General features: G+C 51.8%; 1 protein-coding gene across 4 annotated transcripts; it reads left to right on the top strand.

Annotated features, from left to right (window-relative positions):
- The first annotated feature begins 1,032 nt into the window (after window positions 1-1,032).
- On the top strand, window positions 1,033-23,846 carry LOC138429959 (anthrax toxin receptor-like). 4 transcript variants are annotated; one of them, XM_069571550.1, is made up of 11 exons: window positions 1,033-1,106; window positions 1,183-1,251; window positions 1,770-1,830; window positions 9,061-9,156; window positions 12,063-12,132; window positions 12,688-12,778; window positions 13,721-13,981; window positions 15,420-15,458; window positions 16,580-16,663; window positions 17,077-17,154; window positions 22,051-23,846. In XM_069571550.1, the coding sequence occupies exons 1-11, from the start codon at window positions 1,044-1,046 to the stop codon at window positions 22,276-22,278; spliced, it is 1,140 nt and encodes a 379-aa protein (XP_069427651.1). In that variant the 5' UTR covers window positions 1,033-1,043; the 3' UTR covers window positions 22,279-23,846. The 4 variants fall into 4 exon arrangements, with proteins under 4 accessions (XP_069427651.1, XP_069427654.1, XP_069427653.1 ...); XM_069571552.1 differs by lacking the exons at window positions 1,033-1,106; window positions 1,183-1,251 and adding exons at window positions 1,276-1,386; window positions 1,590-1,670; XM_069571553.1 differs by lacking the exon at window positions 9,061-9,156.
- Window positions 23,847-24,434: the final 588 nt, after the last annotated feature.

Genomic DNA, 24,434 nt, shown 5'->3' with positions numbered 1-24,434 from the left:
GATTTAAAAAGGTACAGATCCTACAGCCCTGAGAATTTATTCTGCTTTGTCACATTCTTAAAGAATTATTGGGTCTTCTCACTTCTCACCTCCCCCAACTTTCCTTCAATTTGTTGCAGGCAGTTGAGCAAATTGAAGAAGCTCACTCAGGAGGTAAGTTGCCTGTTGATGTCACTGTGCTCAGAGGGGGACAGAGCCAGGCCCAGGCCTCAGCGAGGGCTGGTGCAGACCCTCCCTGGCCGGCCCCTAGCGCTGACTCTTGGAGCGAGCTCCTTGCCCTCCCCGTGCTGCAGGTTTCTCCTCCCCACAGTGAGGATGGAAAGCTCCCCCAGGGATGTTCCTGAGAACCACATGGGGTCATGCAGTACATTCCTGGTTCTTACTAGATATCAAGTGCTTGACCTACAGTTGGGCTGCATGAGAAAGAAGAGATTCCAGGGACAGTGAGGAGACGGAGTCCAGTTTAGGGAGCAGAGGCCTTGGTGCCCCCTGCCTGCCCACACTCTGTCCACCACGGTCCTGGCTCTGCCCTTTCCCTTCAGCCTCTCCCCTGTGGGTGACTCTTGTCCTTTGTCGGTGTTTCCAACAGTGGGAAAGGCTGTGCTCAGCCCAAAACCATCAGCATGTAGACTACAGGGCTGCAGCCTCATCAGGAAGGAAGCACAGGCTGCTGGGAAAGGCAGGGAGCTGGGCGGGGCCGCTGCCCAAGCCTCTGGCAGTCAGTCTGGCTGCTCCTCCCTGAGCTCAGCTGAGAGGCTGCAGTTGCCATTCAGGACAAAGGCTGTCCACCTTGCCCTAGTGAGGGTCACTAGGAAGCGCTCTGAGCCAGTCTCACGCTCCTCACCTGTCAAGTGGGTCCTGGGCTAAGGCCCCTTCTTTTTCGAGGTGCTCTGGGTGGCAGTTCTGGGGTCAGGGTGACCCCTCCCCAGGAGGAGGAGGTGCGGGAGCAGAGCTGCAGGCCTGACAGCCTGAGGCAGATCCCTCCAGGTGCCTTGCTCACAAGGCAACTCCCTATTTTTTCTGCAGAAAACAAGGTTCATTCCATGATTATCTGTCTGACTGATGGAACTCTGAAGGAACAGACACTAAAAGAAACTGTGAAAGAAGTGAGTCCAGACCATCGTCCCCAGCTGTGGGTTCCAGTTGTCTGACGAATTACACTCAACGCTTTTTTTCTCGTAGGCTGACAAGGCTCGGCAAATGGGAGCAACAGTATACTGCGTGGGTGTAAAAAACTTTGAGGAACATCAGGTAATTCCGAACAGGGAACCACATGCCACTTTTGAGCCCAGCTGGTGAAAGCGTACAGAGAAGCTGTCCCAGCGTCACCCAGTGGATGTCCCTTTATCCCAGCCCAAGTGTTTGGACAACGGGTAGTCATGGCAGGTGAACAGCAAGCGTTGTGTAAACCTACACGCCAGAGGGGCGGGTGGAGGAGCTTTCCACTTCCTGGGGGTGGGCTGCTGACAGAAGCCAGAGAGTGGCCTTTGGAATCCAACACGGCAGCAGGCAAGAGTCCCTTTCCTGGGATAGGATCTACTGTGTTTCCAGCCTCTGGCTGTGTGCCAACCATCTCCTCTCCACTGTAGTTAATGGAAATTGCAGACAGCCCATATCACGTGTTTGCAGTGAGCCAAGGATTCAAGGCTCTTAAAGACATCGTTGATCCAGTGAGTGAGGGCTGGACTTGAGAAGCGGGAAGAGGTGGGTTCTCAGCAAGTTCCTGACATTCACATCCCCTGCTCCCGTCCCTCATCTCCCTATTTCAGCTCGAAACTAAGTCCTGTATTGAAATTACTTCTGTGGAGCCTTCCGATATCTGCGTAGGAGGTAAGAGCTGGACTTGCTTTTGTAAATACAGCGGTGTGTGTTTGTGTGAGTTGTTAGTACGTCCAGTGTGCATTGTGAGTGTGCTCTGAGCACATGGTTTCAGTATATATGGTTTGTGTGTGTAGTGTGAGTTGTATGTGTAAGTGTGGTGTCTGAGTGTGTGGGGTGATTGCAGAGAAATGTGGGGGCATGTGACTACACTGGGCTCATAAGAGAATGTGTATGTGAGGTGTGCATGTGGGGGGTTGTGGTGTGTGTGTGTGTGTTTGTACAGCTGAGCCTTGGTGGCTCAGCTAGTAAAGAATCCACCTGCAATGCAGGGTACCTGGGTTCAATCCCTGGGTTGGGAAGATCCCCTGTAGAAGGGAACAGCTACCCACTCCAGTATTCTGGCCTGGAGAATTCCATGGACTGTATAGTCCATGGGGTCGCAAAGAGTCAGACGTGACTAAGTGACTTTTGCTTTCACTTTCTAGCTTTATTAGGATATAATTGACAAACAGCTCTGTAGGTTTAATGTATGCCACAAAATGACCTGACACAAAAATATTGCTGATTACAAGTGTACATATTTTTTTTAGCTCAAAACTTTAAATTTAACTAAGAAATAAGAAAAACTTTAGTTTAAAAACCCTCAACAAAACACTAACACACAGAAGCCAACAGCATGAAAAAGGACAAATGCATCAAGACTAATTAGGGTTCACCACTGAAATGCCAAGCTGATTCAATACATAAAATATCAGTGTGATTTTCCTCATCCGAAAAATGAAGAGAAACATGATTATTCCAGTGGATGAAGGAAAGAACTGGACATAGTTCACGGCCAATGTCACGCTAGTAACAGATCCTGACAAAGGCATCCAACAAATATTCACAGCTGTCATTACACCCAGAGGTTCAGTGGGGACAGCCTCTCCCTGAGGTCTGGAACCTGATGGCAATGCTGTCCCTCTCCTGGGATGGTCCCTGCATCAGACTGGGGAGGATCCTGTGTAGCGTATTGCTGATAGAAGCACTCTCTCTGAACTGAGCTCTGTATGTGCCAGCTCAAGCATCCGCATCACTGGGATTTGTAGAGCTGAGGTGGGTGGATAAGCACACGCTCCCAATAACAGCATCCAGCTGGATGCATAGCCAGGAAGCTGGTCCTGGCTGTGGTGCTCGGAGCTGCAAGACCACAGTGCAGAAGGCTGTGGGGTCAGACAGAGCAGCGTTCGTATCTGAGCTCTGCTGCTCAAGGACATGAAACCGAGGCAAATTGCTGAATATCTACCAACTCCAATTTCATCTCCAAGAAGTAGAAATAACAATACCCTCTATCAGATCTTCAGTGGGACACAGAAGCAGTGGAGCTCACAGTGACTGGCACGGGATCTAGAAGCTGGTGGCCGTCACCTACAGGAGCTGGCACTAAGACTTCCATCACTGACCCCTGACTCTGCCTCCACCCTCACGCTGAGCTCAGGCTGGGGAGGCAAGTGGTTAAAGAACTCCCAGGATGAAAGCATCTCCCGCTGAGCCCTCTGTGGGTGGAAGCTCTCGACCCCTGCTGCCTCTGACCCCGTGGCCCGTGCAAGGTGCGGCCACGGAAGGAGACCCCACACACGTGCAGGGTCTTTCCTTGCACATCCCAGCTTGCAGCAACCTGAGCGCCTCCATTCTCTGATCAGGTCCCCAGGACACACACGGGCCTGCAGGCCTCAGGGGAGGATGCCTGTTGTCATTCACGCCCTGTGGTGGCCTAGCTGGGGTGACAGGTGCTTGCCGCACAGCCTCTGCCAGTGAGGCCCAGCGGTGCTGCTCTGACCTTTACAATTGTTGTCATCTCGTCAAAAGCTGCCACACGGCATGACTGTCACTGGGAGGGAAAGCTCAAGGCAGGAACCTGGACCCCAAATAAAGTAGAAGCTGTCATTCTGAATAAGTCAGTGAGCCGAGTGAGGGAAAGCCAGGAGGGTGTGAGCATGAGGCACACGGCTGCTTCAGCACCTTGGGCTACCTCTAGGAATAGGCAGAGGCTTCTGCTGGCCTCCCTGCCTCTAGGCCTTTGCTCCAGCCCATCCTCTACATAGGACCCGAAGGGCAGAGAAGGCTGCTTCTGCAACCTTCTGGAGGCTGAGGCCCCCAAGCCAGACAACTGGGCCTTTCAATGTCCAGCCTCTACTCCAAGTCTGCCCATCTGCTGCAGAGGCTGGGGGTGGGGGTATTGGGTTTCCTGCAAAACTTTGTCCAGCTTTACAGTGTCCAGCCCACCCAGCCCTTGAGACTTCACTCTCAGAGCGCCTCCATCCGCAGCCTTTCCTGATCAGCTGGGCCCCCAGGCTTCTCACAGCCCTTGGTCTCTCATAGCCACTCATCACTCAGTAAGAACCATAACTTCTTCTTGGCTGTGTCCACAGCATTATTATTCTTTTTTTGTCATCCACTTCATTGTTATTATTCCAACCCTTTATTACAGAAGATTTCAAACATATACCAAAAATGGAAATGAATGTATAATGAACATTCCTCTCTCCACTGGACTTGCAATTAATATCTAACCATATATCCCTGGTCACATATTTATCTAACTCCTCTCTCTTTCTTATCTCTTTCTCTATCAATCCATCTTATTTCTTGATGCATTTCCAAATAACTTATACTGATCAGACTACCACACCCACAAACCCTTTATTCTGCATATCTTTACCTGTGGAACACTTTTCATTGAGTTTTTTTTTTTTTTTTTCAAATGCAGCAGACTTCAGTGTATCATTTGATGGGTTCTGAAAAATGTGCACATGAAGGCTTAGAACATCAGCTGCTGCTGCTGCTAAGAACATCAGAGGTGTCCCCAGAATGTTGCCTCAGCTCTCTCCCCAGGCAATCCCTGCCCCCACCCCCTAGAAGCAGCTACTCTCTGATTTCTTCCTCCACTGGCTATTTTGCTGCTTTAGAACTTCTCTCCGGTGACTCACAGAGGATGAATGAGAGGTTTTTTGGCCTGGGGCACTGGGCACTACTGTTTGCGGATTCATCCCTCCTGTGTGTTGCTGGGTTTATTCAGGCTTGACCCAGAAATAAAGCCCGAATAGACCCAGGCAGGAAGGTTTATTCAGGCTTTATTTATGGCTGGAGGTGGCACCTGGTCCCTCATTTTCCTGTATGTGACCAGACCAGAGTCAGTGTCTGCAAGAAGCCCAGCAGGTGGGGCCCAGTGGAGGCCACAGTAGGACATGGGGCAAGCAGGGCTTCCCTCTGAGGTCTGGTGTCCAGCTCTGCGTCGTGGCTGCAGGCCCTCTGTGAGGGAGGCTGGGGCAGGCTGTGTAGAGCAGGGGTGTTGGCAGGGCACATCGTGCAGAGCAGTGTGGGATACCCCTGCAACCAGCCTGGGTAGAGGCTGTCCCTCCACCACGATAAGGTCCCCCCTTGTCCCATCCCATGGTCTCCCCAGTTAACAACCGCAGAGTTCAACTTTGATACGTAAATTCCTATCTAAATATACTTTACAGGGATATTTTACATCAATAGGATCATGCAGTACATAGTATTCGCCAACCTTCTACATAATATGCCATGGCATGGATGGGCCCATTTATTTCACGGGTCCTGGGGAGACAATATTCAGATTGTTCCTAATAGGCTGATGTTAGAAGTCGTACTGTAGGACCATCCTGACGCTTACCTCTCTGTGAGCTTGGGAAAGGAATTCCCTGCAATCAAGACCAAAGAACAACTGCTGCCTTAAGGCGAAGCCCAGCTCATGGTTGGCAATGTCCAGTCTCTCTCCAAGTGGCTGTGCCGCACCGCATGTGGTGCCCCCGCCTCCTCTCCCCAGGGCCAGCCACTCCCACCTGTGCGCCCCCGTCAGCCCCAAGCAGCTTAGACGCCCTCTTCATGCTCAGCTCCACCAGCCTTCTCAGACAAGCCTACCTCCTCAGCACCTCTCTCTAGAGCTCCCAGACCACTTGATGTACAGCTTTTCTTCCAGAGAGTAAGTTCTCTGCTCCAGAGAGACTCAGTCCCTCTTCCAGAGCCTGAGGGCTTGTAGGCAGTGGACCCGTGTGGGATGTGCAGGAAATACAGCCCTGGAAGCCAGTTTCAGTCCTTCCTGTGACTTTATTTCCTTCCTGTGGCTGATACTGTTGGAGGAATTGGGGTATGAGGAGAGGAATTTGGAAAGCAAGAGGGACAGCTTTCTGGGCAAAGCAAAAGTCCTTTACCCGGAAGTCTCTCTTACTGAAATATTGAAACCACCACCCTGCCTTCCACTTTGGAGACTTGCCAGAGTTCAGCAGCCCCCCCTTTGAGAGCAGCACTGCCTGGGAGAGAAGGGCTCCACTGCAGAGGCGAAGCAGCACCTGAGCGGGGCTGGAGGCAGCAGGAGGCCCGAGGAGGAAGGAAGGCGCCCAGGCAGCGGGCAGCTCACACTGCTCCTGAGGGAGCCAGTGTGGTCTGTGCTCTGGGCTGTCGTCCAGCCCTGCCCTCCGCTGCTGCCCTCCCTCCAGTCACCCACATGGAGGAGGCTGGGCCAAATCTCCACCATGCGGCTGGGACCACCAGGTCCCCAATGGGGGCTTTCTGGTTTCAACTCAGAGCCCTGTAAGCCAAAGACTCAGGTCAGAAAGGGCGTGTCCCCAGAGAGCAGAGTGATGGATGTTTGGAATTAAGACAGGCGCAGACGTGATGTGTGTCCTGAATTGGGCACTTGAGGTCAGATCCCTGTACCTGCCTTGGGTCGAAGGAAGTGACCTGCCCCAAGTCACAGTTTCCCTCTGTGTAAAATTGAGTAGTAAATCTTGCCTAGCTCATGCCTAAGTTCATGGGGCTGTTGGGAGATTTTAGGGAGAAAGTATAAAGGTCCATGTATAGTAGGTGCTCATTAGTGGGAAACAACATTTGGATGAACACAGGAGTTGTAAGCTTTGGCATGGCACTTATTTGCTCATTTCTGATTCCTTTTGGCTCTTTGTTTATGGCAGAAAAGCTTCTACTGGCTTTTTCTTGGCCTCATCTGGGGCCTGATTTCCCCATATTCAATAGCTTAAGTTTCTCTTCTCTGCTTATATCTTTACTTAAAATATGTTTCATTGGTTTATGGTTCTGCTTTGCAAGGAAACCATTCTTTGCAATAAATAATCCTGGAATATGAATTATGAAATATACTTCCATGAGATTAAGGCCCAGTCACCTTGCTCAGGCTGGACCAAGTTGTGCTGGTAAAGGCGTGTTTGCAGGACACAGTTTCAGCTGCTTCTTCCTGGGCAAATACAGATCCTTATGTCATGATAGGCAGGGCTCTTAGGAAGCGTGAACGGTGAGGGAGCAACCTGGCAGATCTGGGTTCAGAAGCAGCATTGGTTTGTCGGCTACTGGGCATGGGAGGGGATGTCGTTAACGGACTTCAAGGTTGCCCTGAATGGGCCACGAAAGCACTAATTTCTTAGCACAAGGCAATCAGTTCACCTTCCCTGCACTTTATCAAAGCTTCAGTGCTCTCTCCATGCTTCCGTGTTGCTAAAGCTCTTCCAAGGACAGGTCGATGCCTCAGGTACCCTCTTAGACCAGGCAAGTACCAAGAGAAAGAGGCGTGGACCAAGGCCAAGCCAAGGATGATGGTCAATAGTGTTAGGGGCAAGCACTTGGCCACTGGAGAGCTTCCCTTTCTGAGAGGGCAGTGGGCTCCGGCCCAGTCAGTTGTTGACATGCAGAAATACAAACCCACACGTGCCAAATGTTCCCATTTTCCAAGAATTCTAGGACTCTGGATTAGTAGAGAAAATGTTCAGATTTTAAACATGGACTCCCATTTTCTTGAAAATACTTGAAAGCCTATAAAAACATGTCAGCAGCACGGCTTCAGCCCACAGCCCAGGAATCTAATTTCCTCAAAACAGAGAGTTTGCAAACTTCACCTTGATCTGATAGGGACTATGGGAAGACTTGAAGGAGGGGGAATCAGGACTGTCAGGTCCAAAGCTGTGCTGACATTTCTGAGGATTATTCCTCAAGCTAACTGATCTTGGGCAATTAATGATCTTAACTAGGAGAACAGGGGTGGAGGCTATTGACCTTGGGCTTGTAGCTGGAAGACCTGCATTTATCCTGGTCCACTCCCCAGGAGCCAGGCCCACTGGCTGCCTTCTCTGGATCCGTTAGTATTTCAGTTGCCAGGAAGCACCAGTGGGGACCTAGCAGCCTGGCTAGGGCTATGGCCCAGAACTGCTGCTGCTGCTGAGTCACGTCAGTTGTATCCGACTCTGTGTGACCCCATAGACAGCAGCCCACCAAGCTCCCCTGTCCCTGGGATTCTCCAGGCAAGAACACTGGAGTGGGTTGCCATTTCCTTCTCCAATGCATGAAAGTGAAAAGTGAAAGTGAAGTCGCTCAGTCTCTTCGCAACCCCATGGACTGCAGCCTACCAGACTCCTCCGTCCATGGGATTTTCCAGGCAAGAGGACTGAATTGGGTTGCCACTGCCTTCTCCGATGGCCCAGAACTACACCTTAGCAAATCAGTCTCCCACCCTAACAGAAGGAAATGCTTGGTGAATCCCTGGGGGCATTGTGTGAGGTACAAGAAGCGGCAGGAAGAGGGAGGTGAAGAGCAGTCATTGCAGAATTCAGAACCACAGCTAAGACAGGGTTCCACCCTCCATGGGGGATTCTCCTGTGCAGGGTCCTCGTCTCCTTTCTTGGCCCTGCTTTACCCAGCTCCTGGCCCTGTACCTGGGATATCCAGCCTGCCACTGGCATAGAGAATCGCAGTGAGGAGGAACAGACCCCTGAGTGTGAGAAAGGCCCACAAGCACTTAGTCTTGGGTGCTCAGCTCAGACAAGGGTCAGGAATGTCTTCAGCCTGCATTATCTTGTTTCTGGGTTATTAATGTAAGGGAAGGCCTGGTAAGGAACACTGCCTGCACCTCTTAGGGAAGACCTTGGGACTTCAAAGTCAGAAACCTGTGGCTGGGTTTGCCCCATGGAGGGTAGCAGACAGGGTGCCTTGAATGAGCTTGATGAACCAAAGGCAGCAGTGAGAGGCCCACAAGTGCTCAAGGCCCAGGCACCTCAGCTTTACCCTTTGTGATGCCAGGTAAGACCCAGTGTGTGCCCATATATTGGTTCAGACATAGCTGCTTGCTTATTGGAATCCCTGGGAATTCAGTTATAGTGTGGCCTGTCATAACTGTAAGATCAGAAGGAAGTCAGCACTCTCCTAATAACAGACCTTTGGGTGTCGCCCTTGCAGATGAATATGAATTGACGATTTCTGGGAAAGGTTTTAATAATGCAAAGAATGAGGATGAAGTTATTTGTAGATTTAAATTCAAAGACAAGCTAATCGGTAAGTAGCCCCTCGGCGCCACCAAGTGACACGCTTCCCACACCACACTGCATCCCCTTAGCCAGCTAAGCCGTCAAAGCCTTTGCTGACCATTCACTGCAGACACTGTAAGGATGAAGGCAGCATAGACAATGGAAGGAGCAACCTGGCTGGTAAGACTGGCCACCTTGCCCTTCATCCCAGCCTGGAAGGTATCAACTCCAGAACATCAAGACCGTCTTGGCCCAGAGCTTGCCCTTGCAGAGGCTGGGCTTGAGATGCTGGGTCTGCCCTCACGGCTGCACTGCCCCCGCACTTTCCTTGGCCCTCACTTCCCTTGAGAGACAAGTACTTGAATCTCACATCTCTTCTGGTGGGAAGTGATGGCACCCCCAGGGCCCTGAATCTGGGCCAGGTGCACTGAGCTCTCCCAGGAGGGTGGTATTGAGAGCAGATGCCAATCGCCAGGCCTGGACCCTGGAATTCTGGCTCAGGCCCACTTTACATGTGCGATCTTGACCTAATGAGTGTTCTGTTCTCAGTCTCTATTATCTGTACTATACAATGGGGCCGTTCGTATGGTAGGTGTGCAGCTAAGCCCTATTGTGTACATAAGCTACTATTTGGAAATATTTAGGCACTAGGTGTTCTTCCACGATGGGCAAGTGGCCTGAGGAAGCACACAGATGGGGCAGCAGATATGCCCTCATCACTGAAAAGGGTCTCATCTCCCCCAGAGAGTGCCTGGGGACAATTAGACTTCCTCTTCCTCCCCAGGTCTCCAAGTTCTCCCACTGATACATTGATTAGATACATTATGCTCGATGACTTCTCATTCCAGGGCCATCTGGTAAACCCAGAGCAAGTTCTCTCCCTCAGCACTTCCGGGCCATCTCTCCTTCTTCCACAGGTGCATGGGATAGGCAGGGTTCTCCCATTGCTAACTGCTCACACCACAGACTGTGTAGATGGTCTCAGGGAGTTAGATTTCCCATGGTTTGTAGTTTCTTGGGAGTGACTATGAAGTCGCTCAGTCGTGTCCATGACTTTGTGACCCCATGGGCTGTAGCCTACCGGGCTCCTCCGTCCATGGGATTTTCCAGGAAAGAGCACTGGGGTGGGCTGCCATTTCCTTCTCCAGGGGAACTTCCAGACCCAAGGATCGAACCCGGGTCTCCTGCATTGTAGGCAGACGCTTTACCGTCTGAGCCACATCAGTAAAGTATTTGCATGGAGAACTATTTATTGAGCACATTGGCTAATGTGCTCAAGGTCTTACATGCACTATCCCAATTAATTCTCAGAATACACCTATTGTTATTCCCTTGTATAGATCTGAAACCAGAGTCAGGGTCAATTCAAGAGCGTGCCCAAGGTCACAAGCTGGTTCTTGTAATTGCCTCCTCTGGGCCTTCCACCTCGCTGAGATGACCTTTCTCGAGGAAGGTGGGACACAACCTATCTTTCAGGAAGTGCATTCAGATGTTCCTCTGTGGTCCGTGGCTGTATTGCTTTCCTTTGTGGACGCCACCTCTCTGGGATGGACCAGGACCAGGTTCTCCCACAGGACAGCCCATCCTGCAGTCCTGGGCTCCTCCACTGACCACCTCATTGCATGGAGTCGAGGCTGATAAGAAGTGGCTGCACCACGCTGTTTACTGCCGGGAGCCCTGCTGCACTGATGAGGATTGACTTGCTTCCTTTCAATTATGTTTGCCTCTGATTAAAACATAAGACAAAAGTTTAGAAAATATAAAGAAATGTAAAAAAGAAAAAAAAAAGAACCAAGGTTTCTTTAAGTTTTACATTGCCTGTCACTAGTATGTAAAGTTTCTATGCTTCAAAAAGTTGTCTAGATGTGGCGAGTATTTAGCTAACCAGTTACTATTGGGCTGAAACCTGTTTTACAATCAGCCACGCTTTTCTGCGCTCTCGGTATGTGGAGTGCCTGCCGTCACCCCCTCTCCCTGTTCAGGACTGTGAACAGCCTATGGAGAATAAATTGCTCACAGTAATCCCAACCATCCTGTCCTTCAGATGCAAATGCTCTCCCCTAACCATACTGGGCAGTTAGCTTTTATCTGCAGCCCCAATGAAGGACCCGCACTGTCTGAAGCTCATAGCTAATCTGACGGTTGAGTTAGGTCCAAAAAGTTTTCCACGTGGAGATGAACCATTCTTTAGGGAAGAGCCCTGACCTGTGGCAAAAAAGTAAACAATAAAAACACATTAGAAATTGTTAATTATAACAATGCTACATGGTAGAACACAGGAAAATACGAAACAGTAAAGAATAAAACATTACCCTTGATCCCAACATAGACAAGCGCCTGTAACATCTCAAATCTAGCTGAAGTGGAATTGGAGAAAGTATTGAGAGTCACAGAGATGCTTCTTCATGAGACATGCTCTTCATGAATCGTTCTTCTTCATCAGTTCATTAAAAAAAAAAAAAAAGAGTCCCTAAGTTAAAAGGAGGCTATAAAAACATTAACAAATCAGGAATGCAAAGGGAAACCTTCAGTTTGATTACCACCTCATTTATTTAGTTTTGGCTGTGCTGCGTCTTTGCAGCAGCCCCTTGCCCTCCCTTCCCTACCCCTCCCCTTGGTTTTGACGTCATGGCGCTTTCCACTCTGGCATTCATTTTGTCCGTTGTTTGTTACTTTATTGTCTGACTCCCTCTCCAGTCCCACAAATGTCAGGCCTTTGAGAGCAAGACTTCTGCCTACCTTGTTCCCATTAAACACCAGAGCCCAAGCCTTGAACAGTGCCTGGCGCATGGTAGGTGTCAGGAAAAGGCAGAGAAGAGAAGCTGCTTCTGCCAGAGAGTGGTGGCTCTGCTTGCCAAGGGCAGGCAGAAGGGGAGGGGTGGGTGGATGAATGGATGAGTCCGTTGACATTCTTCTCATGTGATTGCGTTTCAGATGAAAAAGCCAGCTCTATGAAAGATACCAGTGTGATATGCCCAGGAATAAAGATAGAGAGTCCAGATGAGTAAGTGCCCAATTCTGCCACCATGAGGTGTAAAGAATTTGAGAATCCACCTCTACTGGGGCAACACAATAATGTTTCCAGGGGGACTGCATGCATCCTCCGCACCTGCCCTGGCTGACAGTCCCTTGAGGCGCTCAGTGATCTGCTGCCACCCAGGCTCTGCTGAGGAGAGCAGGATGCAGGAGATGCTGTGCCCGGGAATGGGTGGTACCTTTGCTCTGGGCAGCCTTTTGGAGCTAAACTCCCGTACTGTACTGACAGAGGAGTTGGAATGGTGACACCATACCACCATCCCTGGTCACTTAGCTCATGGCCAAGAGGACATCTGACTTCATTCAGGGATCCTCACTGCCTCGTCAGACTTCATTGCAGAAGATGACCTCATAATACTTTGGGGTGAACTCTCCTTACCCATGCTGTCTGCTCTCTGATATCCCTGAATGCCTGATGTTCAAAGTCATTAGAGGGAGGAGATTATGAGCTACAGTTTGAGCCAAGTATAAGAACTATGTCTGTCTGACCTGGTTGCCACTGTCTACCCTATCTGTGCTTTAGGGCTTTCTCCCTGGAAATTAGCCTGAACAATGGTATCAGCTTCATCAACAATGATGTTAGCCTCACCAGCAAGGACTGTGCGAGTACCAGGGTAAGGCTCTGGCAGCTAAGGCTGTCCTGACACCCTGAACCCTGAGGAGGCAAGTGAAGGGAACAGCACCCCGGGCAGGTCCAGCAGATAGCCCGATGTGCCTTAAGCATCATCTCATAGGTAGCTGAGAGCCCTTAACCCTACATCTGTGTGCTGAACTCCCATTAGGCTTGGGCAGTGCCATAGTGCTACTAAAAAGAGCACCTGGGGTATGCCTTATCGTCCAAGCCTTGCAAACCTTTGCTCTCTCTGTGAACCAAGTGTCATTGAAGGCACATGGAAGGGACAAATAAGCAGACTCCAGAGATGATGCTGAGGCTCTGCCCAGCCTGGACCTACCTTGCCACCTTCCCTGGGCTGGGCCTTGTGGTGGGGACCTCAAGGCTCCATCCTGGATTCCAGCTGGGGTGAGTGGGAGAGGTTGGGGCCCTGTGTAGTAGGAGAACAGAGCCCAGGACCTCTGGGACCCCCAAGCCCTCCGAATCTGGGTTCCAGGCACATGTTCTGGAGGGTGCAACAGCTGTGGTCATACCCAGCTAGCTTTGCCTGAGGCTGCAGAGCCAGGAAGCAGGGAAGTGAGGCTATGGATAGGTGTTCAGGGTGCCCTGCCTCTGCTCTCGCACCCCCACCTCTCTCCCATCTGGGTGTCACAGCTGTGATCCTCACCATACCCCATGCTCTCAGCCAACGCAGGCAGTGAGGGCTGTGCCATCACTCCTTGGAGGACTGGACTTCCTTAGCAGGTCTCTGGAGAGAGCCGCTGAGCAGGGCCAGCAGTGGGATCTGTGGCCCGGGGCTCCACAGGGTACCAGCTGTGATCTCCTAGAATCTGTTTCCTCAAGTGGGACAAACAAGCAGAAAGGGGTAAGGGAGGACTGGGGTGGGATCCAAGTGGTAGGCGCCTGGTCCATGCCAGGACTCCGCCATGTGTTTTTTCTGTAGGCAGGGGGGCCAGCTAAAGATACGACTACCCCACCAGCTCCCTCAGCAGCTGCCCAGCCGCCTCCAGAGACGCCACCCGCGCCGCCGCCCGGGCCGCCCGCGCCGCCTGCCCCGCCCACACCGCCCGCACCACCCGCGCCGCCCGCGCCGCCCGCGCAAGTCATCCCCTATGTCAACCCTCTCTACCTCTTCGCACTCATCCCAGCCCTGCTCTTATTGTCCCTGATGTTCTGCTGCATCTGGTGGCTATGCCACAGGAGGGTGAGTGAGCCCTGCCTACACAGCCTGTGTCCAGCCCTCACCAAGCCCTGAGGGACCGAGCATGGGCCCACTTCAGATCCTGCCTGTGGGCAGGTTCCCATCAGCTCCAACAAGGCACAGACTCCGTCCTCCCCTCCTGGGCGTAGACAGTCGGGGCCTCTAGGGGGCTACCTGCCTCATGCTTCCACCTTCACATAGAGGGGGCCTATGGGTTGCCTGGCCCCTGAAAAGAAGAGACCCCAGATCCCCTGAGAACCACACTGCCTTACAGCAGAAAGACTCAGGTAGATCAAAGCCCCAGGAGTCTCTGCTGCTGGGGGAAGAAGAGGGGCCTGCCTGGGCACTGATGGCCCAAAGGGAGAAGGATGCTGGCCTGGGGAGGGCTAACCTCAGAGGCGGCTGTGCCTTTGGAAGCAGCATGGATCCCTGCCCATCTCTGGTACCCTAGTCACTCCTTCATCAGTCACACAAAGTCACCGGGATGTGCAGGACCCTATGCGGGACACAGAGGGGCAGGAATGAAGTACCCGCCACCTTTGCCCATAAGAGCTCATTGTCTAGTGGCTGCTCTGGTGTAGGCCCCTGGGGGGCATTGAAGGTAAATGTCACCTTCAGAGGGTGTGGCAGGTGCCCTGATAATGAAAAGAGTAGAGACTGGCCCTGGGGACGCAGGGGAGGGGGAGGGACTGGCCAGCCAGATTTGCAAGGGCACAGGACAGCGCTGGGTGAAGAAGAGGGAAAGCAGAGCTGAGAAAGCACGAGCAAAGCAGCCTGGAAGCCAGCGGGTCAGGTTTCTGCAAAGGGCAAGAAGTGAGGAGAGAAAGCATGGGGAGAGGGAGGTGGACAGTCATCCCCGAGGGCTGGGAGGCAGGGAGGGCTGCAGGGGGTGGGAGAGGGGAGCTGGGAGGGGTGTGGGGAGTGCTCTCTTGTCTCCATACGCCGTCAGGGCTGCTGATGAAAACTCCCATGTGCAGCCTCTACCAGGGACCAGGAACCTTGGTCTGTCTCCCACTTAACCATACATGGAGGCCTTGATTCCCCTTTGATAACTGAGAAGCCTGAGGCCCAGAGAGGGGGAACCTGTTGGTTATAGACCTACAGACAGCAGACACCCCAAAACCCATTTTCTGCCTCCCTACTGCTATTGAGCAGCATCCGCTTCTATCTGCGTAGCTGAGCCAGAGCCCTCCACATGCCTTTGAATCCATGATTTTAACCACAGTGACTGTCCCTTGTTGTGAGTACCAGGTAAGCAGGAAAAGATGGATGGAGGTGAAAAGTCATTAAGGAGGGAGCTGTGACACCCAGGCTGGGGTGTGAAACTTGAGGGAAGCCAATTCACGCTGCAAGGTCTTACCCCAGAATGCGTCAGTTCAACAGAGATAAGCTTTACGGGCACTAAGCCTGACAACTTCCATCTTGATCACTTCCATTGCAGACCGTCAAGGAGCCACCGCCAGTGCTGAATCCAGAGAGGGTGAGTGGTCCTGATGTTGAGAGCATGCCCATTGCACACAATGCCCTACACAGAGAGGCCCCCAGAGGTACTTGGGGAGATGTCCTCCCCCACCCTTGCAGCTCTCACCTATCTGGGCAGAGAGAACTGGTAGAAAGAGAGGGTGACAGAGGGAAGGCAGGGATGCTGACGGAGAAGCAGACTCGCAAAATGTCGCCCAGAGAACACCACTCCCCAGCCCCCAGCACGGTCTGATCCAGGGCCCTTAGCACTGGGTCAGCACGTGGGGTAGCCTGTCTCAGGAACAGCTATGATCCTTCCTGGAATCAATGGGCTTTTTGTCAGTTCCCAAAGGACTGTTTGTAGGATGGTCCTTTCAGCACCCAGGTGAGTTTTTGGAAAAGGATCCTCAGGTTTCAGGGACCTGGACCCCCTCCCTGAGCTCGGCTGCCTGTTGGGCCTCCGTTTCCTTGTTCTTCATCCCTGGCTCATTTCAGGGTGAGGGCCTTGGTGGGGTTGGCCTCTGGGGGACTGAGGAGGGAGGAGAGAGTCTTATCTGGCATCGAGCTGTGAGAGAGGTGAGTCAAGCTGAGCACAGGTGCCAAAGTCAGGTGGGGAGGCTGTGGCTGACCCACCAGAGTGGGGACCCAAAACAGGGCCCATAAAAGGCAGTTAGAGCAGGAGCACCGTGTCCCACGACGGGGGGTCTGGGTCTGAGATACAGCGGCAAACAGGGTCTCTGCAGGGCTGGCATAGCACCGGCTGCAGTGGGGCCTGGGGGCTGCCTCTGCCCGAGGCGGGTGAGTGCAGCCCTGTCCCCTGCTGCTGCTGCACCCCTGACAGCCGCCTTCACATGGTGCAGCCTCGCACCCAGCCTCTCCTGCGGGGGCGCCTCTGGGAGCCAAGGGGACAGGGTGAAGTTTGCTGATCTTTGGAGAGGAGGTGTCTTTGTAAGCCAAATGGAGCTGGTGTGTTTTCACATAGAGGCCACTCTCTTCCTGTGCCGGGAGCTGCTCATCTGTCCTTGATTCTCCCACAAACATTTGCTGAATGGCTGACACTTGACAGGTGCCAGGGCAACAGACGTCATGTGTCTGCACCCAGGAGCTGCCAGACAAGAACATGGTGTTTTCTCTCCCTAGGAGCCGGAGGAGACGTGCCAAATGCCGTGCCCCACAGTGATTGTCCCTTGTGGGTGCCAAGGAGGGGGAATGAAACGAATGGAGGTGAGAAGGGCCCTCGGGAAGGAGTACTGAGTCCACGGCTGGGGAGCAGGGGGTGAGGACAGCTGGTTCATGCCCAAGTCTGGCTCCAGTAGGCATGGCTTGAGCAGAAACGAGCTGTGGGCACCAGACTATGTTCCCTTGCTGCTAGAGAAAAGCCAAAAGCACCCCAAACCTAGTTGCTCAGGGGAAGCCGAAAGTACAAGGGCTCATGTTCCCATCACTGCCAGCATTTCCCCCTTGGGATGGGCCCAAGCTCTGGGTGTTGTTGGGGCCCCCAAAGGGCAGTTCAGTGTTGTTTCAGGGAATTGGTGGGGATGGATCCCTGACAGGCAATTTCAAGTGAGAGGAGACACTGTCCCTCTAGAGGCAGCATCTAGGCCTGTAGCGTCCTCACAAACACATCTGCTTTTCAGGGAAAACTGGATAGCTTGTGTGAATTTGTTCAGCGCTGCAATCAGATGTCAGTAATGTGGTGCCCAACCAGAGACATGGTAAGCAGGGCACAGGGATGCTCCCCGGGTTGCTCCATGGGTTGGGGTCTTGGTTTTGCCCTTCATCATTGGCCCCTGAGACTGTCGGTCAGAGAACCCTGTCCTGTCTGGGTATCTGCCAGGAAAAATGCCCAAGAAGTGCAGACCTGGAGCTCATGCGCCTCCAGACGATTCTCCACATGGCACACATGCGTTTCCTCTGTGTCCTCATCGCAAGGATGTCAGGACCTTTCTTCTCAGAACTATGACTAGAACTGCCAATCCTAAGTAAAAAGGTCTGGAGAGGCCTATTTGCCTCCCATCAATCGTCCCTCTCCACAATTCCCCCTCCCCTGGGGGACTGCTAGCTGCACCCCACCCATGAGATTTTCCTGAACTGGTCACTCAAGTGCCAGCAATGGTGGGACATGGTGACACCCCCTCCCCAATGTTGTCGGGCCAACACTGACCGCATTTAGCAGGTAGCAAAGACGACCCCCTGTGTCATTGCCTGTGACAATGGGGAGAAGCCAAATCGTTCCAGCTGTCATCCTTGGAATGTAACAATAATGCTGGGTAATTCTACTGTGCTCTTTCTGTGGGTCAGTTGCTCAGCTAAAAACTTTACATGTCTTCATTGCTTTAATCCTCCCAATAATTACAGGTAGATACTACTATTATCCCACAGAGAGGCTGAGTGACTTGACTAAGTCACAAAGGCTGGGAGGAGCACTGACTTGAATTCTGAGCCTGGCTCTACCCTTCTCTTTGAACCCCATTTGGGGTCAGTATTCATGATCTCATGGTGCTTACCCACAGACCACCAGAGGTTGCCCTACCCAGCTCCCTGGGGCCCAAGGAGGGCAATGGTTTGCCTGGAAATCATTTGCCTGGCCGTTCCAAACTCAGACCCTTTCCACAGACCAGACCAGGGGCCTGGAGGACGTTGCGGACCCCGAGCCTTTAATGAGGGCTGCATCGGTCACCTTCCCTGAATCACACAGGCTCTTGGAGACTGGGCGCTTGGGCGTTTGGAAACTGTAGTCAGGCCAGAAAGCCTCTGGACACCAATACTGACACATCTGAGGCACTGCTCACACCCAGCAGAGACATTATCTGGTGCCAGAGTGCCAGCGTTCCTACGGCTCTCAGTCCCAGGTTTGCTTGCTGGGAAGCCCCATTCTCCACCTGATTCTCCTGGAACCTCTCCCCGGAACCACAGCCTCATTATGCTCACAAGAGCCCCATGCCAGCATTATGCCTCGTTCAGTAGAGACAGCCACGCAGAGATGCTCAGTCAGGAGCAGGAAGGACAGAGCAAGACAGAGATAAGACCCAGATGGGAGACCCCAGACGCAGCCTTCCTGCCCAGAGCTCAGGGCTCTGAAGCGGTCACAGGCCCAGGGCTGCTCTGTGGAGCTCGTGCTGGGATGGCAGAGCGATGGGTTAAGGAGCTCGTATCCCCCAGGGCTCTGCTCGGCCCCTGCAACACCAGCTCTCCAGCCTGCCCGTTAGTCTCTCTGGGTTCACAGTGATCTGTGTGCTTCCTGGAGGCAAAACGGAGGCCTGAGAGATCAGGGAAGCTGCCAAGGCCACCCAGAGAGTAAGCGGCAGCAGCCAGAGCTGGCTGAAACCAACCTGCTCATCCTGAGAGGGGCTGGGAGCCCGTGACTGTGCCTGGTGGACGTGACCCCTCCCATTCCTCTGCCCCCCTGCCATTTGACTTTATCCCTCCCAACCACAGTCCTGGGGCTTGAGTGTTAAGGATATCTGTGGACACTTCCAGTATTCTGGTGGGTGCAGGAGTCCTGATTCCTTTCTTGAAGCCTTCTGTGTTCTGGTCCCAGGCCTTAGAGTGAATCATAGCCTAAGTGATGGAGTGTCAACTGGGAGCCTACCGTCTCTGCAGGCCGGTGTCAGCTCCCAATCCCCACCCTGAATGTATAACAGGAGACACCCTATTCAGGGACATGTTATGCAGAAGTGGCCTCGTGTTTTTCCTACCTGAACCATAGGTCCCCTCAGCGAGAGGAGTTCTGGAGCTGGGGGAAAGGGCATGCCTCAGTGGGAACGTGTCAAGTTTGCACTTGGGGGGTCTCAGCCTGCCCTAGCTCAGCCCAGGCAGGGGATTAGGAGCATCAACCAGATGTCCTTCCAAGGACAGACATAAGCCTTTTGTCCTCTCACTGCTGACCATCCCCTGTGCCCTGTACCCCGTCCCAGGAGCTCTGTTCAGACAGAACCTCGCCCAGGCCCTCTTCACCAGGCTGTGCTGAAAAACAAGCCTCAGGGGAGTCAGTTCCCAGCAGCGCAAACGTGCAGCCTCTCTCTCCTCCATCCAGTTCCTGAGCCATAGGGAGGTTGTTTCCAAACTCCTCGATCTGGACTGGAAATGCAGTCAGGCCTGTGTATGTGAGCATGCTCAGAGAACCGTGGAGTCTGGGGATGACCTTGTAGGAGCTGCCGCCTTCTAAAACCTCTGCCAGCTGCTTGTTTCGGTGATTTAGATATGACTGCCTTCAGCACAATACAATGGGGAAAATCCTCCAAGGTTCACTTTACCAAAACACTCAGCCTTTTGGTAACAGAAGCAATCATTCTTGTTTATTGTAACCTTCTGTGAAATGACCATGTTTCCCTGCCCCACTGCCTTCTAATCCCCAGAGGAAATCTGATAATGGTCCCTCCCAGACCGTCTTTTCTACACACACAACGGAATGATGCAGCAAGGCTCAGTTCACTTTCTTAGTCTTGAGTCAAACCCACACTGGAGGTCCTGATCCTCTTTGTTGCCTGACTTTCCCAGGTCAGCCCATTCAGTTCATGGAAATCAGTTCTGCTAGACACGTCAGCAAAATCGAGTGAAAATAGGAAACCTTCCACTCTCACTGAATGTGATGCCGGCAGTGACATAACTGTCTACAGAGAGTGTGACTCACTCAAGACCTTTTACACAAGGGTCTCACTCATTCCCGCAACAGCGGCCATTTATGCAGAGTAGGGATTGCCAGTGAGTACTTCATACAAGCTGTCTTTTCATCCTCCCAACACTCTACCAGGGAGGAAGCTGACCCCCTGTACACCTACCCAGCTGCACAGCCATGAGGCCAGTATCCACAGCCCAAGGCCCAGACCTCACCCATGCTTGGCTGCCTCTCTGTTCAGCCAGGTGATCACTGCTCTGCATTTTGAAGCTAAAGAAACCAAGGTTCTGATGCTTTGTGATGGGCTTAACATGACAAGGTTGTGTAAGGGTGCAGCAAGGGTGTTAACGACCCTAGGGAGACTCACTTTCAAGTCCAGGCCACAGCTCCTGTAAGCTGCTGTCACAGTGAGTGGGAAAGAACTAGAAAGGACTTCCTTCCTCTGTGCAGCGTGTTAGACGTGTAAACAACTGTGAATGTTAATTTCTTATTTTCACACTATATTGCTTGCAAACCGCCTCTAAATATGAACACATAAATATATACTGGAAACAGTTGTCCTGGGAATGATTAGAGCTACAGAGAGGCTGTCGGATGCATTCATGGCCAAGCAGTTCCTGAGTTCCTATGTTCTAACGCCACTCACAGAGGGAGCATCAAAACACATGTGTGATAGAGCTGGGCCAGCACTTCTGCCTTCCAGGAAGTCCCAACGTGAAAGTTGTTCAAGACTGTGACCTTTATGAAAGTCTCAGATCATAGCTTTGGGACAGGGTTGGCAGCCTGCTGCCCCATGCTCAGCAGCCCTCCTCCCCTCCCAACTCCTCTCTCTCACACACTCACACACACACGTGCACGCACACACACACTTCCCTCTGTGATGCACAGGAAATCCAGAAATGGAGCCAAAGCTCCAAAGCCCTGGAGATTAAGGTTCCACCAACCGTTTGCCAATTGCTTCAAGAAACATTCCTTCACTGTGGAGCAGCTGAGTTAATATAGGAAGTGATTGGTCACCAGCTTAGATCTCTTCATTAATAGAAAACCAGAGGAGAAGGACACTCCCCTCAGCCCCCAGTCGCCTCCCTCACCCCCTTATGATCACACAACAGACCCGGGGGCCTCCACCACTGTTTGGAGCCCCTCACTCCTCTCCCTCAACCCACATGCACATCCCTGCCCCTGCAGCTCAGTGACAGGCTGTGGCTAGGGGAGAGGTGCCCTGCAGTCTGGCTGTGAGAAAGTGAAAGGGAGCCCAGAGGCAGAAGATGCTAGGTCTGGAATGATCTGTTCATGTTCTAGAGTAAATAGAAATACGGGAGCTTAGAAATAAAGATAGAAGATCCCAATCTATTCAGAGTAGCAATAAAAGAACATACCCACACGTGTGTGACAATGTGTGCTGACCTATAATGTACGGAAACCACAGAACTTTACTCTTTCGCTATGACAGAAGACTTGCAAATGCAGAAACCTAGACCACAATGCCAACTTTTCCCCCAAAATTTATGGGCTTAATGCTGCTTTAGTGAAAATTGCAATGAATGTTTTTAGGGAACTTGACCTAAATGATTCTAAGGTGATTGTAAGATTCCTGTTTAGTTCAGGAATTTGGGATGCAATCCTAGGGCGGGGAGGAACAGAATCCTGCTGTTGGCAGAGGAAGGTGAGAATGGATGGGCAGCTGGAGACGTGTGTGGCTCAGGACAGAGTCTGGGCGCAGTGGGTCCCAAGGTTGAGCCTCACAGGTGCTCAGGGTAACATTTCGCATTGAATGGCAGGCCCACCAAAGCCTGAAGTCTGTACTGCATAAGGAGCACCTATAGGGACCGACAGGCCCAGACAGGCCCAACAGGGTAATCAGGGGACTCTGGGCAGCAGGAGAAGGGTGGACCTGAGTCAGAGAAGGCGCTCGGCAGGCCCCAGGGAAACTGCAGCCTTCTGCTCCCAGTTCCAGCGGCTTCTAGTAATCTCTCTGTTTTGTCGCCCACAGGGAAAGTGCGTCAACTTTGCCCTAATGAGGCCACACTGTGGGCCACTGCACTGCAGCCCTAAGGCCTGCATTCAGCCCAGCCGGGAGTGCTTCACCATCAACAACTGCTGCTCACGGTTCCAGCACTCCCCATCCACGTGCTCCAGGCCCCCCTCCAGAATGCAGCCGTTCATCTCGACCCCTACCCGGACAGCCAACAGAGCCACTTTGTCACTCCAGCCCCCGTAGCCCAAGCTCCAAAGCACCAAAACCCCAAGATTATTAAGAGCCCTTTGCTTGCTGAATTAGACATATATATTGAGTCTTGGTTTACGGTCATAATGCGTTGGAATCTGTTGCGAATCCGAGTTTGCTACCAGGTGAGCACTGCTCCACTGTATGAGCAGTATCTATACTGGTCCTGCGAGGACACAGCACCCCGATGTCCTGAGGATTACACATGAGTCCCAGTCCCCAAAACCTGATCATCTGTCACCAAGGTCTGGGATGGGGTTTTAGTCAAATTCTGCTATTTGAACAAAACCCAAAAGATCTTTAAAATATGAATACAATCCTGTGTCTCATTCCCTAATCTGGCACAGAGAGGACTACTTGAATTTCTCGTCTTCTTCACTCCTTGCTCCTGGTTTCCATCTTTTGGTTGCTTACGTTCCAGTCATGTCTCAGAAAGAGATGAGGCCCTCTACAGTTCACCAGCTGGAAGTGCACCTTTTCTTCCCGGATAAATCAACAGGTCCCTCATTCCAGTTCAGTTCAGTCACTCAGCCGTGTCCGACTCTTTGTGATCCCACGGACCGCAGCATGCCAGGCTGTGTCCATCACCAGCGCTCCTGGAGCATTCTCAAACTCATGTCCATTGAGTTGGTGATGTCATCTAGCCATCTCATCCTCTGTCCCTAAGTCAGAGGTCCCTGAATAATGAAAGTCTCTCAGTCGTGTCCGACTCTTTGTGACCCCCTGGCCTATACAGTCCATGAAATTCTCCATGCCAGAACACTGGAGTGGGGATCCGTTCCCTTCTCCAGGGGAATCTTCCCAACCCAGGGATCAAACCCAGGCCTCCCGCACTGCAGGCAGATTCTTTATCAGCTGAGCTACAAGGAAAGCCCTAGGCCCAAGGAAATTTTAGAGGACATGTGTGTGAGTGTGAAGTCTCTCCATTTCCCTAGAGAAGTTCAATTCCGTTATTCGACATCTGCCAAACAGAAGTAACGGTGCTCCCGACAGAGATGTTTTAGCACTCAGCGTCCTCCCCACCACCCAGGCTGTCTGTATGATGTTCCAAGGCCATGCACACACCCCACGGGAGTACGGAAGCACTTCAGAAGGAGTATCCCGGAGGTACGACAGCTAGCTGTCTCTAATCCGTATCGATAGTACGTTAAATACTTTCCACCCTCACTCCCATCTCCTTGAATGTTATATTTGTGCCTTTTAGTTGAATATCCGTATGACAACTATAGGTTAAAAAAAAAAAAGAAAAGAAAATGTACTCATGATACCAAGTGTGTGAAATTTTATTAGACAGAAAGGAGATTTAAATAATGTGAAATCCTGTAGAGAGATTTTATCTCTTCCTTAGAAGGGGAATATTTTGGATTGTTTGTAAGGGGTGAGAGCATTGTCCTGGCCTGAGAGTGTCAGGGACACATTTCTGAAACTGGCTTTGTGCTCCTATATTATATCTATGTGTTTGTGTATAACTAATACAATACATGCCCATCTCTGAGACTCTGTGACTCTACACAGAGAAATGTATCTGTAATTTAATAAAGAGCCCAATGTGACCCTGGCTGAAATCAGCATGTCTGTTTAATAGTGGATGTTGAGAGCCTTCTCATTTTTAGCCCATCACTCCTGCCTCACCCATGAACAGAAGAAGGAGGTGGTCATGACTTTGGATCATTAGATCAGGGGAGATCTGGGAGGGGCATGAGCCCACACCTTACCACCCACACCCACCAACCCTGGCCACGCTTCCTTCTGTGCATGGTAATAAGAGGCAGTAGAAAACGGGAGTTTCCTTGGCATCTCTCCCTGGGCCCTCTTTGCCCCCCTACCTTTCCTCATTCTATCTCATTGGATATTTTTGGTTTCACATCAACCAGAGGTGCCTCACCCTAGTGAAGAAGAATGGAGGTGCAGCCCTTACCTGATACCTGACTTGTAGACGGGCAGCCTTTTGTCCCAGGTGCCCCTCCTGCCTGAGTCCTGGGGGCAAGCAGGATATTTTTAGAAAAGTGGCCTCATATCTGAGCTGTCTCAAGCTGAGACCTATACCCAGAGAAATATACTGGGCAATGCTTCTCCCTTATTTTAGACTAGGACAACAAAAACGCACACTTTCTCTTTTTTTAATTAAGTTTCATTTTACTTTATTTATT

Source organism: Ovis canadensis, chromosome 25, assembly GCF_042477335.2.
Source record: "Ovis canadensis isolate MfBH-ARS-UI-01 breed Bighorn chromosome 25, ARS-UI_OviCan_v2, whole genome shotgun sequence".
Lineage (NCBI taxonomy): Eukaryota > Metazoa > Chordata > Mammalia > Artiodactyla > Bovidae > Ovis > Ovis canadensis.
Note: the sequence above shows the minus strand (reverse complement) of the source record. Positions and strands in the feature narration are given on the sequence as shown.

Coding starts and splice junctions, on each gene's coding strand:
- LOC138429959 (XM_069571550.1), top strand. CDS start 1,044: ATGATTATCTGTCTGACTGATGGAACTCTGAAGGAACAGACACTAAAA. Junction 15,459..16,579: donor CAGTGCTGAATCCAGAGAGG/GTGAGTGGTCCT, acceptor TTCTCTCCCTAG/GAGCCGGAGGAGACGTGCCA. Junction 16,664..17,076: donor GGGGAATGAAACGAATGGAG/GTGAGAAGGGCC, acceptor TCTGCTTTTCAG/GGAAAACTGGATAGCTTGTG.